We start from the raw sequence: 15,868 nt of genomic DNA on the forward strand, positions 1-15,868 counted from the left end.
CTCCTCGAGGGCCTGCTCTCCCTGCCTCGGTGCCTGTACCTTCTACAACAGACCTGGTGGAATCGCATATCAACAGCAAACACCTAGTGAGTACTCTACTCTCAGTCTATCTCATCCACAGTATCTCCTCGCCTGGAGACCTGCTGCGGAACCTCCTGACGTCATCTAGGAGAGAAGGGCTCTCTCTGCAGAGGTCCCTGAGACTGCAACTACCAGACTGCCTCACTACTGCCACCTCTGGTGGTTCTCTTCAAGCTGTCTAATAAAAGAACTATTTGTGTTTTTGTGTAGTACGAGTCTAGCCCAGTGCTGTGGCTCCTCACGGGCTCCTCCCCGTGGGCGTGGTCACCTCCACAGCACCCAAGGATCCACCAAAACACACGTAACCACAACACAGAAAGAGATCACGTGATGTTGTTATGTCAGCACCACCTAAGGCAGTTGCAGACCCTTGCACCGGCACTATCCTTAATGGGACTCAAGCACTGATAATATAGAATGAAAGCAGGTTCTAAAGTGAAGACTTTCCAACACTGAACACTTTGCAAGATAGTACTAGCTTTCAACCAATCTGGAATCAGATTGCTAGATTTCCAAGCATGTTTTTACCAAATGGCAAAACTGTTCAAAAGTGGGATTCTAGAGCATTTAGATTCTCCCCTTGGGAGCTAGGTAAGGTTTGAGTTTGTTTCACTTTAATACAGATATTACAATTGCCTGTGTATGTCAAAAGCTTATGTGCAATATTTTAGAACCTAACAATCAATGGTACAAGCTATAGTAATAGAATAAAGTGTATGTAACAGAGATGCACATTTACCCGAGATTCCCCTTCTCCTCGCCATTCAAGCCGGTTTGGGAAGAGGTAGAAGTAGCGTCGCTGCCACTGAGTTAAGAATGGGTTGCCCAGTTTGAGCATGTACCCATGCATAATGCAGTCCTTTCCTAGTGCGTAATCTGCAGCAAAACACAACTGCATTACAGATAATAGAGCAAAGCCGAAGACTATTATAAATACATCAAGTATAATTTGTTTCTAAAGCTTTGTATACATAATATAAAAAAAATGTCTAAGCAGCTTTCTTATCATAGAATAGGCTTATAGGAAGGCATTGGTTTAAAAAGGTGAAAGTCTTGAGATGCTTGTGATACAGCAGAAAAGTAAACTAAAGCTCCAGGGATAAAGGGTGCATTTTAAAACTCCTCGCTGCAAGCATACACACAAAGCACAGATTAGAAACATGGGACAGAGGGGATAAAGCCCAAATCATGGACTCTTCACTGGCCCCTTTCTGTAATGAACATCCTTTCTAATAACCCAGAGGAAAACTGTGTCTATAGTATTTGTTACAGCACTTAAAGCCTGTTATATACCAAACTGCTTTCACAGCAAATTAAAATGACTGTTTGTTACTGAGTACTAGAACGCACAATGTACAAGTCAGGAAGCACTGCAATGAATCAAAGAAATTCTACTATGCAGTAAATTGTATAGGTTTTGGGGTTTTTTTGGAGGAACTTCATGGAAGCTTCCATCACCAATGTCTGTCACAGCAAGTTCAAGTACCATGAAAGATGGTCATTACAACCAGCCATCTTTGAATGATCAGTAAAAGACAGGGCTGGTGCAAGCATATTTGGCGCCCTAGGCGAACCTTTTGGTCATTCACCTCCCTTTTCCCCAACTTAACTACCGGCAGCAGTGATTCCAGCATAGCACTCCCTTCTTTGATAGTACTGGCTGTGGTACAGCCCCCCTCTAGCAATTCTTGTATTCTGCTATCTCCACATTATGTTCAGCAGGATTTTGCCGCCCTAAAATCTTGACGCTCTAGGTGACCGCCTAGTTTGCCTAATGGACACATCGGCTCTGGTAAAAGATAGTGCAACTGCTTAATAGCCAAAGCTCTCCTAGTTACAATATGCAAATTTAAATATTTTACCTTCTTCGTGGCCAAGCTGCTTATTTTTAGCCCTCTTCCTGGCCTCAATTTTATCTGTATCTGCATTAACAGCATCATACACAGTTTCAGCCACTTCTTGTTGCCAACGCTCTGATATCACCAGAGGAAAGTTCTTGTAGAGCTCTTGGTCACTATCAAGTAGCTAGTGGGAGAAAATTTCATATGCTGCTATATAATTAGTGTATACCATTTAAGAGTGATCATATAGTATTTTATTATAATCTGTGGCACTCATTCATTTTAGTATTTGTATACTTTAGTGTATGTTTATGACAAACCTCCATAGAATACATCAATTTGTACTGCGTGTGGATCGTTGGAATGCAGGTGTTTAAGTGAGATTAATATACTGAAGCTCTTATTGAAGATGCAAAGCAGTAAGTACTGAAGCAGGCAGCTGGGGGAACCTGCACACACTCATGAGGAATTTTGCTGATTTTAAGGGGAAATGACCCTGATTGACAGCAGTCTGCTCACAACAGTCTGCACAGTAATTCCTAAGGTGTTTGTGGATACAATGAAACTAGAAATAGGAATTCTGAATAAACAAACAAGGCGAGGAATCCCCATGGCCTGACATGACGACTCTACTGAGACAGAATTAGATTTGCTTATGCAGAACCTTTGAACAAAATGTACATCCTAAAAGAGATGTTAAACAACAATTTGGATACAATTAGTATTTTATATAATTTGTGACAAATGAGAAATTACTACTTAGCTGATAATTTCCTTTTCCTTAATATAGACAGGTGGATTCAGGACCAGTGGGTTATGCACCTCTACCAACAGATGGAGACAGAGCAAACTGACATCACAGTATATAAACCCCTGCAATGACATCAGCCTGCCAGTATTCTCTTCAAAAGCAACTGTGCACAGACTAGCACAAATTTGATTAAAAACAGATATCCATTTCTGTACTCAACCAACAGGAAACTCAGGCAAAGAATGCATCAACACTAAGCTAGGGACTGGATGAACACTTACCAGTAATCCCTGGAACACGTAGCCACACAGGAGGATCATAACACAATCATTCGGCAGTCAAGGATGTGAAGCTGAATCCATCTGACTATATTAAGGAAAATGAAACTATCAGATAATTAGTAACTTCTCATTTCCTTGCATCTAGACAGATGGATTCAGGACTAATGGGATGTACCCAATCTACTCCCGAATAGGGTGGGAGAATGCCCATGGCCCAATCAAAACCGTACATGAATAGACTGTGTCCTCCCAGGCCTGCACATCCAGACGATAATACTTGGAAAATGTGTGTAAAGAGGACCATGTTGCAGCTTAGCAAATGTTGATGGGAGACAACAATCTAACCTCCACCTATGACACTACCTGAGCCCTAGTGGAATGAGTAGACAATGGCTTTTCAGCAGCCACAAATGCGGCTGTGACTACCTCCTTAATCCAGTGAGCTATTGTAGCCCACAAAGCCGGCTCGTTCTGTTTACTCCACCATGAAGGACAAACAGATGATCCATCTTTCAGAAAGGTTTAGAAACCTCCAGATATCTCACGACATGTCTCTTGACATCCAAGGGACGCAAAAGACAATATTCCTCCGCATCTTTTTCCTTATCCAGAGATGGCAAGGAAATGGACTGATTCAAGTGAAAATCTGAGACCACTTTAGGCAAGACAGGAACAGTACACAGTTGTATTGCTCCTGGAGTCACCCAAAGGATTAGCTGCCAGCAAGACAAGGCTTGCAGCTCGGAAATTCGATGCGCAGAACATATCGCCACCAGAAACACCATTTTCAAGGTCAGTAACCACAATGAAAGTGTATGCAGTGGTCGAAACGGAGGACCCACCAAGAAATCCAACACCAGATTAAGACTCCATAAAGGAACCGTAACCACAAGGGAAGAAGAAGATGTTTTACTCCCCTCAAAAAGCAGGCCATATTAGGATGAGGTAAGGATTCACCATTCGCCTGGCCCCTGAAACAGGTAAGAGCTGCTACCTGTACCTTCAAGGAATTAAAGGCCAACCCTTTATTCAACCCATCCTGAAAAAATTTCAGAATGAGTGGGATCCTAACTGAAGCACTCCTTGATCTACACACCAAGCCTCAAACACTCCCCAAACCCGGACATAGGCTAAGGAAGTGGAGAACTTTCATGCTCGCAGCAAGGTGGCAATCACTGCAGTAGAATATCCACGCTTCAACAAGCGAGCCTTCTCAAAGGCCATACCATAAGACAAAACAGTTGGATCTTAGTGAAAGGTAGGTCCCTGCTGCAACAGATTCCTGTGTGCCAAAAGTGAGAAGGCGCAAGTCTAGGAGTCTTCGCAGATCTACATACCATGGTCTCCTGGGCCAATCAAGTGCCACACAGAGCACCATCCCCTGTGGCCTTCGACCCTCCAAACTATTCTGCCCAACATGGGCCATGGGGAAAAGGCATACAGCAGCTTGTCCTCTGGGCAGACCTGCATGAGAGCATAGATACCCAAGAACTTCGGATCTCTCCTGTGACTGAAAAATTGAGGAACCTTTACATTGCGAGAAGTCACCATCAGGTCTAGAAATGGAAGGCCCCAGCGATTCACTACCAGCTGAAATGCCTTGTCCAACAATACCCATTTCTCCTGGGTCCAGACTCGCCCTGCTGAAAAAATCTGCTCTTACATTGTCTTCTCCTGCAATGTGCGAGGCTGAAATTGCCTGAAGATGCATTTTTGCCCATTTCATGAGTTGGTCTATCTCCTGTGACACTTGCTGGCTCTTGGTTTCTCCCTGCCTATTGATATAATCCGCCGTCGTTGTGTTGTTCGACATTACTCAGACTGCTTGACTCCACTGCCTGCCGCTGAACTGCAAGCACACCAACTGGACCACCTGGGCTTCCAGATGATTGATGTTCCAGAGAGACTCTTCTGTATTCTAGTGCCCTTGCACCATTAGTTCCTGACAGTGAGCTCCCCAACCCTGGAGGCTTGTATCTGTCATGAGTACCAACCAGTCCAGTGATGTCAGGGAAACTCTCTTTCTCAGATGATCCACTTGCAACCACCATTGGAGGTGAGAGTAGACTTCCAACAGTAGGTGAAGCCAAATCGAATAGCACTGAGACTGCAGGTTTCAATGAGACAGAAGGGAATGCTGAAAAAGACACATATGTGCCCTCGCTCACAGCACCACTTCCAGGGTTGCTGCCATCAAACAGAGTACCTGTAGATAGGACCACACTGTCAGATGTATAGCGTTCACCAAGAGACACACCTGTGACATCAACTTCTGAATATGAGCTTCTGGCAGGAAAATTTTGCCCTTTTTCGAACCGAACACCCAGATACTCCAATGACTGAGATGAATGAAGACTGCTTTTGGCTAGGTTCACCACCCAACTGAGCTACTGCAACAAGGAGATTACCTTGTGGGTCACCAGGTGGCTCTCTTCCAGAGACTTGGCCCAAATCAACCAGCTGTCCAAATATGGGTGTACTAGGATCCCATCCTTTCTCAACTCTGCCGCTACCACCACTATAATCTTGGAAAAAGTTCTGGAGGCGGTGGCGAGACCAAAAGGCAGCGCCCGAAACTGATAATGGCACCTTAACACCGTGAAATGCAGAAAGCACTGCTGCTCCAATTGGATGGGAATATGGAGGTATCCCTCAGACAGATCCAAGTCAGAAATTCCCCCGACTTGTTTCCATGTGAAAGTGAGTCACCCGCAAATGACCCCTTTGAGATCCAGGATGTGATGAAAGGAACCCTCCTTCTTGGGCACAATGAAATAAATGGAATATCGACATCTATTTTCTTGAGACATGGCTACTGGAACCACAGCCCTCAGACTGAGGAGCCTTGAAAGTATACACTCCACTGCGTCCTCCTTCTGTGGGGAGTGGCAGGGATATACCATGGACACGTCCCAAGGAACACCGTGAAACTCCAGCACATATCCTTCTCGTATCACCTCCAGGACATACTGAACAGATGTGATCTTGACCCAACTCTGCTAGACAGAGAGGCACCCCCCTATCTCCTGTTCCCTCTGGTGGGTCAGTAAATCTTCAATGGGAAGCTTGGCAGGATCCGCCACCCATGTCCACTCCTCTCTTGGGCTGTCTGGGACAAAAGGACTGAGACCTGTCAAAAGGCCGAGTCCTTTGAAAGGTCGCCTCTCTGTAGAGACAAAGCCGCTTAGAACCCCTGAGATGACCCCTCATACCAAAGGGGCGCGACAACTGCTTCTTATCCTCTAGCAACTGAGGGACTGGGGATTCATTCCACTTACTGGCCAGCTTTTCCAACTCGATCCCAAACAAGACCGAGCGTTTCAAAGACAATTTCGTTAAGATTAGCTTTGAAGTTTGTGTCGGCTGACCAATTTCTCAGCCATAACTGACGTTTGGCCGCTATTAGCAAAGCTACTCCTCTGGCAGAGGTGTGGACTAAATCACAGCCTGCATCTGCTAAAAAGGCAGTGGCGGGTTCCATAACTGCCCTGAAATTCACCCCAGAGTCATCAACCTCCTGAGAGAGAAGCAAAAAAGAGCAGGCCACCAGGAAACATCAGGAAGCTATCTGCAATGTCATTGCCACTGCTTCAAATGCTTGTTTAAGGATGGCCTCAATGCTCCTATCACATCTTTCAAAGGCCACTCCTCCCTCCACAGGGATAATCATCTGTTTAGACGATTATTCCTGTGGAGGGAGTGCATCCACTTTCAGAAAACGGAGATGCTCTCTCACCACTGGACAAGTGCATCCACTTTCAGAAAATGGAGATGTTCTCTCACCACTGGATCCAAGGGGTACAGGCCTTCCAAGGTCCGACCCCCTTTAAAATTTACCTCCGGAGCTTCCCACTCGAGATCAATCAATTCTTGAATGGCCTCGATAACATGGAAAAAACAAGATGAGATTTTTCTTTGGCTTAGACATGGAATCTGTCCCAGGGACTCCCAGCATCTTCATCTGTGAAATCAGGGCCGGCAGTTCATCTCTATGAAAGAATTACAACATAGTCATATATGGTTCCAGTCCCGGAGGGATTTCCCCATCCTCCTGAGATTTGGGAGCTGCCTTACCATCAATCCCTCCAGATTTCTGTCGGGAACACCTGCAGCTTGAGGTGTACTTCAGCACTTAAATGCCGTACCGGAAGAGGGAGAGACCACTGCCTGAGGATGCGAACTGACAGGCTTGGATGGTGCTGAGGACTGCGCCTGAAAAAATTCTACCCAAGAAAAGGCAGAAGGATCCATTGCAAAACCAGGAAGCACTTGTACAGCATCTACTGAGCTGCCATTCCCTGCTAAGGAAGCAATCAAGGGAGTTTCAAAGTCAGGTGTCCCTCCTGACATGTCCTTAACCAGGCCATCATCAGGCTGGGAAGAACCAGGCTTAGTAAAATCAGATGAAGATAATTCTTCTTGAGCCTCTAAGCAGCACTAGCACAAGGTTAGAGGGCACACTAGGCTGAGATGCCCGAATAGGACAGGTAGCACAGCGGGAAAGGTGCTTAGATTTCTTAGCCATAAGCACCATTAGTCTGTCAGTACGCTTAACAAGAGACTGAAAATGTGTCCAACCGAGTCCCCGCTGGAAAAAATTTAGGAGCACACAAAGTTTAATCTTACCAAGTCTGTGCGCCACAAAACTAAGCACACTGTCACTGCACCAAACCTGGGTGCACAACCAATATGTGCCAGAATGTGTGCACAGGCACTATGCCCAAAAGAAACTGGGCGTACAATTCAGACGCACAGCCGGATGCGCTTGTGCGCACCAACAGTCCTGTAGAGGATAGCTGAATGCGCAGAAAAAAAAAGAGCGTGAAAACGCCGATGCAGCCTACCACACGGTGTACAGAATGAAACTAAATCACGGTGTACAGAATGAAGCCCGGGTGGAGCCCAGTCTCCACCCGGGCTGCTCAGTTCCCCTAACCCCGACGGGGGGGGGGGGGAACGAATGTCGGAATGGCTCACCGAACACGGAGACGGGAGGAAGTCCTACAACAACCCCTCCACTCTGTTTCTGACTTTTTCTTTTGTTTTTTTAAACTTACCTGAGCTCAGCCTTCCGGGCAGAGTACAGAGACTGTCTCTGGCTGCGGGGCAAGAGGGAAAATACCGTCACCGCCATGCTTGGCTCCCTGTACCTGCTCCTTTCAGCTGTTTAATTCAGCTAAGTCCACGCCGACCAAATAACCAGCTACCAGACCAAGCACTCATCTGAGCGACCACAGAAATCACCTCAGGAATTCTCAGCTGGGGGAGGGACCATTAGGTTTCACCATAGGTCAGTGGGCAACTCAAATTAATTAATTCTCCTCTAAATTTTGAAGCAATCCCCAGAAGGGAAATGCATGTCCACCATCTGCTGGAGATTGGGTACTTGCCAGGTTCTTATGGCCTGGATTGGCCACTGTTGGAAACAGGATGCTGGGCTTGATGGACTCTTGGTCTGACCCAGTATGGCATGTTCTTATGTTCTTATATATACTGTGACGTCAGCTTGCTCTGTCTCCATCTGCTGGTAGAGATGCATAAGCCACTGGTCCTGAATCCATCTGTCTAGATGCTAGGAAACTATAGGATGTAAAGCATTATATAATTCTAATCCTGTTATATGGTATTTCATAAAATGCCAACAATTATATTCTTGCTAGAATCATATTTTCTTGCCAGGATAATTGCTGTAGTAAAAGTAAAAAAAATTGCCCAGATATCCCTATGTATCTATAACCTGTGACATTTAATGACTGGAATAAGGGACAGCAGGTATTTCCTATTACTGTAGTCCAAAACCTCCAACCAAAATGAAATATCAATAATGTTTACTTAAGATGGAATTTTAGCATGGTTCAGCTATGAGTTTGCAGTTGGCACTTTAAGAATTAATTTTAAAAATCTGGGTTTGAATCATTTTCGTGCAAGAAGGAAATCCCAGTTTTTCAATTCTCTCTTCATCAGCCTTCCATACTGACTGTCTGGGAATGAAATAATCTCAGGCTCTTAGCAGGGGTAGGTAACTCCGGTTCTCGAGTGCTGTACGCCAGTTGGATTTTCAAAATATTCAATTTGAATATTCATGAGGTGCATTTGCGTGCACTTGACTCCATTGCATGCACATGCATCTCATGCATATTCATTGCGGATATCCTGAAAATCCGAGTGGTTTGTGGCACGAGAGGACGGAAGGCGCCTATCCCTGGGCTTTGGGATAATTGGGCTGGACATAGCAGTCTGTATAATTATAATCACATTCTGGAGACATGTCTCTCTGAAGAGACAAGGAATTAGAGTGGGGAAGGAAGGCAGTGATTAAAGAGTACTTACTCTTCAACTGTCCAATTCTCCAGTCTCAAAGCCCGCTCGGCTTTGACTCAGTACAAATCAAACAGTACCACTGCATTGCTAGTTTGTAAAGCAAAGCAGGCCTTCTGGAATGCTTTCCAGTGGTAAGCTATAGATTATCACATACAGAGAGGTTTAAGTATTTGAGCTACAGACTACAAATACCTTGCTTTTGAAATGTTTACATGTAAAGTCTGAATACTGCTCAATGATGCTTCAGTGTACGTAACAGAAGCCATTGCTGAACCAAGTGAATGATCAAAAGGTGCAATTCATACCGTTTTATCTAAAAGTTTAAAGACTGGAAAGGTTGCATGAAAACGTCACATATGTACCTTAATGCCTTTAGTGTCCTCTTCATCAAAGGAGCCAATATCAAAGGCATCTGCAGCATTTACTTCTCCTCGAGGGGGAATCAATGGTGGAGGATACTGGAAGATACAAATCAATGCAGTAGAAAGAGATGGCACATTTAAACTGAAGTTATTGGGGTTTTATTTTGCACAGAGAAAATAGACATCTCACGTATGTCTGAAAGTTAGGCACCTAACGAATCCTTAAAGTCACTTTCTGTTTACCTACATTCACAAGATGCCTAAAATTAGGGGCTTGGCAAAATAGGCATGTCAGAGAGGCATGGTCAGTTTACATGAGAACAATAATGTTCAACGTTGGGCAGCTAAAGTGCCCATATTATATGCCACCAGGCATTTAGATATTATGGGGGGGAATTTCCAAAAAGTACTCCTACATTAGATGGCAAACACACATGTAAGTTACCAATGTTTTAAAGCAGACTTATGAGCATAAATTTCATTTTATCCCACAAAATTTACCCCCGTGCAACTGCTTGGAAATTTGAAGGAAAATGTATGTGCTGAATACTTGCATGGGTCAACAAATTGTATATTTCACTTTAAAAATAACTATGCATTTCAACCCAGCGTGCAGCAAGCGTACTGCCACATGTAAAACGGCTAGCAATGAGAAGAAGAGCATGTGGATGAACGGAGTGGGTGAAATGATAATGATGAGAGATCTGGTGAAAAGGAGCATAGCCTGGGGATGGTGATTCATTCACAGGTTTCAGAAATAATATTTTAAGTATTACCTTTTGCAAATAGACTTGTTGCCAGTCAATTCCTTGGAAAAAAGGATGCTCTTTCACTTCATGTGCACTGCAGAAGAAGCAAACTTTGTTAAGTAGAGAGAGAAGTTATTTTACGCCATCTTGCTTGCCTAAAAGCTTTGTAAACCAAATAGTTTGAGGTACATGCACTGCAGCATGCACTAGAACAAAAAGACCTGAAAAGCAGGTCCCTGATGGGAGAAGGGAGAAGAAGCCTTGACATCTTTGTTTTCACAACAGGGGCAGATCCTGCCTTATTAAATATTAGAAGATAAGTAAGAAAAGGTTCAAGCTGTCCATGCTGGTGGTAAATGTCCGTGTGCACTTTCTACCCACGGGTCTTTGCATTGATTTTGAAAGGGGAAGCAGGCGAGGGTTTTTTCTTGGAAAAGTATTGCAGGTGCAAAGTAGGGGCAGTTCACTTGCAGCTGCTTTTTGCATTGTGGGTGAAATTTTGCATAAAAAAGTATGCACATACATTTTACAGTGCAGTCTATAGGCATACTTTTCCTCTGCCAATCAAAACATGCTTCCCCCCAAGGAACACCTCCGCTCAACATGGCTAATAGTAGCTGCAGTGAAGATGATCAATTTGCAGACAGCAAATCACGTAAATAAAACACTTTTTACCCGTGCAAATTGCTTTGAGAATTGCCCTCCTCAGTACAGGATCTTGATAACAATGGCGGTAATTATTGGTCTTAAAATGCCAAGCTGTCTGGACTTGGCTGCACTGTGTCCTTGCTTGGTCTTATTTTTTTCTACTTTATTTTTATTGGAATTTCAACACCCACATACGGGTCCACTGTTGGAAAAGCACATCATTTTGTTCTCATGTATGAAGTTTTTAAAGTGAGCGGCGCCTTCATTTCCTGAGAACAAAATGATGTGCTTTTCCAACGGTGGACCCGTATTTCGGACACAATAGAGTTTTTCCCATGGTCCCTGATGCAGGCAGAATGCTGCCGAAACATGGCCATTGTCGGGCAGGCGGAGCTGAACCCATAAGCAGCGGTAGCAATCAGCATCTTGCAAACAAGTTAAGTACTCATCAAAGGATAATGACAAGTTATGGGTGGGTCAGACCGCACACCGGGAAAACAAAAGCACAGACAATTGAATGAAAATTAAAAAATTGAAAAATTGAAAAGAAAAATTGTTGAATAAGGAAATTAAAGAATAAAACACGGGAGCTACTACAATAGGCCAGCCACAGAGTGGTTGGTCCATTAATAGCGACCGCACACAAACCACATATCAAGGGGTTTCCTTGACATTTGGAGTTGTAGAATTGTTGCACAAAGAAACGAGGTTGGTTGGTGAATAGGGTACATTTTTTTTGAAGGCATAAATAAACATGTGGATAAAGGTGGGCCAGTTGATATTGTGTATCTGGATTTCCAGAAAGCATTTGACAAAGTCCCTCATGAGAGACTTCTTAGGAAATTAGAAAGCCATGAGATAGGTGTCCTATTGTGGATTATCAACTGGTTAAAATATAGAAAACAGAGAGTAGGGCTAAATGGCAAACTTTCCCAATGGAAAAAGGTGGAGTGTTCCAGGGATCTGTTCTGTGACTGATGCTTTTTAATATATTTATAAATGACCTGAAAATGGGAGCAACAAGTGAGGTGATCAAATTTGCCGATGATACAAAATTATTCAAAGTTGTCAAATCACAAGAGGATTGTGAGAAATTGCAAGATGACATTGCAAAACTGGGAGACTGGGCATGCAAATGGAAAATGAAATTTAATGTGGACAAGTGCAAAATGATGCACTTAGGGAGAGTAATCCAAATTATAGCTAGAAAATGCAAGGTTCCACATTAGGAGCACTACTCAAGAAAAGGATCGAGGTGTCATCATTGAAAATACGTTGAAATCTTCTCAGTGTGCAGCAGCAGCCAAGAAAAGCAAATAGAATGCTAGGGATTATTAGGAAAGGAATGGAGAATAAAACAGAGAATATCATAATGCTTCTGTATCGCTCCATGGTGCGAGATCATCTTGAGTACTGTGTTCAGTTCTGGTCACCACATCTCAAAAAAGATATAGCAGAATTAGAAAAGGTATAGAGAAGGGCAAACAAGATGATAAGGAAGCTGGAACAATTCCCCTATGAAGAAAGGCTAAAGAGGTTAGGACTCTTCAGCTTGGAGAAGAGATGACTGAGGGGGATATGATAGAGGTCTGTAAAATAATGAATGGAATAGAATGAGTAAACATTAAACAATTGTTTACTCTCTCGAAAAGTACAAAAGCCAGGGGACTCACAATGAAGTTACTGAATAATACATTTAAAACTAATAAGAGAAAATATTTTTTACTCAACGCATAATTAAGCTCTGGAATTCGTTGCCAGATGATGTGGTGAATGCTACTATTATAGCTGCTTTAAAAAAAAAAAGGTTTGGACAAGTTGCTGGAGGAAAAGTCCATTAACAATTATTAAGGGGGAGCTGCAGAAATCCACTGCTTATTCTTTGGATAAGCAACTAGGAATCTAGCTACATCTTGAGATCCTGCCAGTATTTGTGACCTGGCTTGGCCACTGTTGTAAACAGGATACTGGGCTTGATGGACTCTTGGTCTGACCTAATATGGCAAGCCTTATGTTTTATATAATAAAAAATTTGCTTCTGAAAAACAAAATATTAATCCTGCTCAAGTCATCATCTGACAATCTGCTGGTATTATCTGTTTGGTGCCTGGGACTTTTGAATATAAAATCTTAGTATGTTTTTACTGGGATAGATAGAATATTAAATACGTTAAACAAATAGTGTAAAAATGTTATGAGCAAAGAGAGATTCCACATGAGAATGATGACAAAGAACCCAAAAAATTAGTGAGACGACCATCAGTGACCTAGCCAATGCAGCACAAGCTATTATTCAGTAAAGTCGAGGTGCATGGATCTTCCAATGCTAATTTACTGAAACAGCACTGCATTAATAGTGTAGTAAATGGCATGATAAACTGTAAAATATTTTTTATCACTTCAATTTATTCTATCCATAAATCCACACGACAAAGAATCCTCAAATGGTACATACAATCCAAAGGTAAAATATAATGATTATTTATTAGCATGTAGAAGTAACAGGAAGTAAAATCATATGAGACTGTTTACATAGTAGTAACTGATGTCAACCAATTAGCCCATCCAGATTTCCCCATTATTTTAGTCTACAGTGCAAAGGATACATCCCAGCTACCAGCTATGGAAGCTTGAACACTTGTCCTTATCCGAGTCAGTTCTGGTCTTCCTCTGTGGTTTTCTACCATCCTGCGTAATGACCATACTATTTCCTATACTTAATCTAACACCCAGTGCCCTCCACCCTTGTCAACAAGTTTGTTCTAAGAAATAAAATACAAAAAGGAAAGTAAACAAAAGAAGAAAGCTCCTACCTTCCTCCTTGGCAGCCAAGCCTCTTGGTGACATCTCGCTGGAGAAAGCCTTCCAAAAGGGACTTCAACTCCGGAGTGAAGGAATCTGGTAACTCTACATTCTACAGAGAAACAAGCAACCAAAATATGTCAAGTCCAGAATCTGGAGTGTCAAGGCAATCTGAAATCACTAGAAAATAAACGTTGCTGAGAAATACCAGCATGAATAGGAGCTCAAAGCTGCTTCTCAAAGTCAACTCACCATCTTTTATGAAAATGTAATTGAATCAAATATTATTAAGCAAGCATTCGAGTTCTGACAGAAATCCATACCATTGTCAGTGTCATCCGGTCAATCTCATGCTTATCTTTGGTTTTGTGCTGCCTAAAAGGGCTGTGCCTATAGAAAAGGAGAAAAAAGTGAGTGAAATCTAAAGCTGATACGTAATATTGGACCACAATATTATGTACAAACCATAAAGGAGTTTGTAAAGTGTCACTATTGAATAGAACAAAATAAAATAGCACTATTACCTTCCAAAAACAGAAAGTGGTATATGGAAGAATCACCAAAGGTAATCTGCATGATCTACATTTTATTTTGCTTCAACAGTTTATAGTGCACTCTATTGATGAAATGTTTAATTTGCAGAGGGATATTAAGCGAGGATTGTTCAACCCACAGCACTCCTGAATGCCAGAAACCTCTGTAAAGAGTAACTTTGAGTTTCTGCACTGCTGCAAGAATTCCTGACGTCAATATTCAAAAGCCATTTAGACAGAAAACTCAGAAGTTGGCAAATTCAGCCTCTTATCCGGCCAAATTATAGCCGGATAACTACCTGCCTCCCAGCAGGTTTAACTTTATCCGGCCTTGGGTGGCAGATAACGTTTTACTTAACCGGATATCTTCAAAGATATCTGGTTAAGTAGCACTGTCACCCAAAAACAAAGGGTCTGTGGCCCGACTGTGAGGCTTCCACCCCCACCCCTTATATATAAACAGCTCCCGTCAGCCCCAAAACAGGAACGATTCCTTCCTCCCCTAACCCACAAATTTCTTCAACATTGTGTATGTTTAGACATTAACTAGAATAATAAAGCAAACAATAAAGCTGGCATTGTAATTGTGCAATGAAGGAGTTATGCTCTTCCAGAGATTTATCAAAGTATATTTCAGTTCAGTATTTTTGTGATTTACAATGCAGTATGCAAGGGATCAGTTTAATCATTTCCATACTTATGAGTGAGGGGTGGTAATAGTATAAAACAACATTTACTGGTACAAAAAGGGCATGATTTTCAAATTATAACAAAAATCTTGGAGATAGTTTGCTGACATGAAGAAATTACTTTTAATAATGCTGACAAAATTTGATTCCTTTTTATTGTGCTTGAGAGTCAGATGTACCAAAGGGGTTTCCCACTGTTCATTTATGAGGAAAATGCTTAGTACACATAAACACATTTCTGAGTAAATCTTTAGAGTTACACTGACTGACCTGATGATAGGAGTATATCTAAATGGACTAACATAGCAAGCATACTACTTTTAATCTTGTTCAGAAAATACAGTGAGGACACCATCAAAGTGATGTCTATATTAACTTGAATTTGAGCTACTTTTATAAGAATAAGACTGCATGTACCTCACTAAGAAGATACCAAATACCTGCTTTTCTGGTCAGCTCGCGGGTGCAGTGGCAGGACTGAAGGGGGAGTAAGACTATGGGGAATACAGGCTAGTTGCCGATCATGAATTGTCAAATTGCTGAGGGTATGTCAGACCCAATTAAAATGAAATAGTTGTAGGGGTGAGTTTCAATGCATTGATTTAAACTCCGTGGAAGTGGGAAACAACCCATTTTGATGTATTTATGGATTATATGGAGTCTGAGCTAGCTGTTTTTGCACCATGAATGCCAATACTGAGGTGTATGTTCTAGGCTGGAGCTGGCAGGTTGGGGACCGCTGCGTTTTTATTGCATTAGATGCAATAAAAACGCAGCGGTTTGGTTTTAGGGAATGCATTTTTTTTTTTT

General features: G+C 42.5%; 1 protein-coding gene across 4 annotated transcripts in view; it reads right to left on the reverse strand.

Moving 5' to 3' along the window:
• Positions 1–15,868, reverse strand: part of GRK3 (G protein-coupled receptor kinase 3) — a 551,671-nt gene that overhangs the window by 14,452 nt on the left and 521,351 nt on the right. For all 4 annotated transcript variants that reach the window (XM_029620117.1, XM_029620115.1, XM_029620116.1 and 1 more), the window contains 6 exons: positions 14,160–14,226; positions 13,848–13,948; positions 10,414–10,480; positions 9,638–9,733; positions 1,944–2,106; positions 821–957 (listed from right to left, as the gene is read on the reverse strand). In XM_029620117.1, coding sequence (XP_029475977.1) covers positions 821–957; positions 1,944–2,106; positions 9,638–9,733; positions 10,414–10,480; positions 13,848–13,948; positions 14,160–14,226 — 631 coding nt within the window. The remainder of the gene's footprint in view (positions 1–820; positions 958–1,943; positions 2,107–9,637; positions 9,734–10,413; positions 10,481–13,847; positions 13,949–14,159; positions 14,227–15,868) is intronic.

Source organism: Rhinatrema bivittatum, chromosome 11, assembly GCF_901001135.1.
Source record: "Rhinatrema bivittatum chromosome 11, aRhiBiv1.1, whole genome shotgun sequence".
Classification (NCBI taxonomy): Eukaryota; Metazoa; Chordata; class Amphibia; order Gymnophiona; family Rhinatrematidae; genus Rhinatrema; species Rhinatrema bivittatum.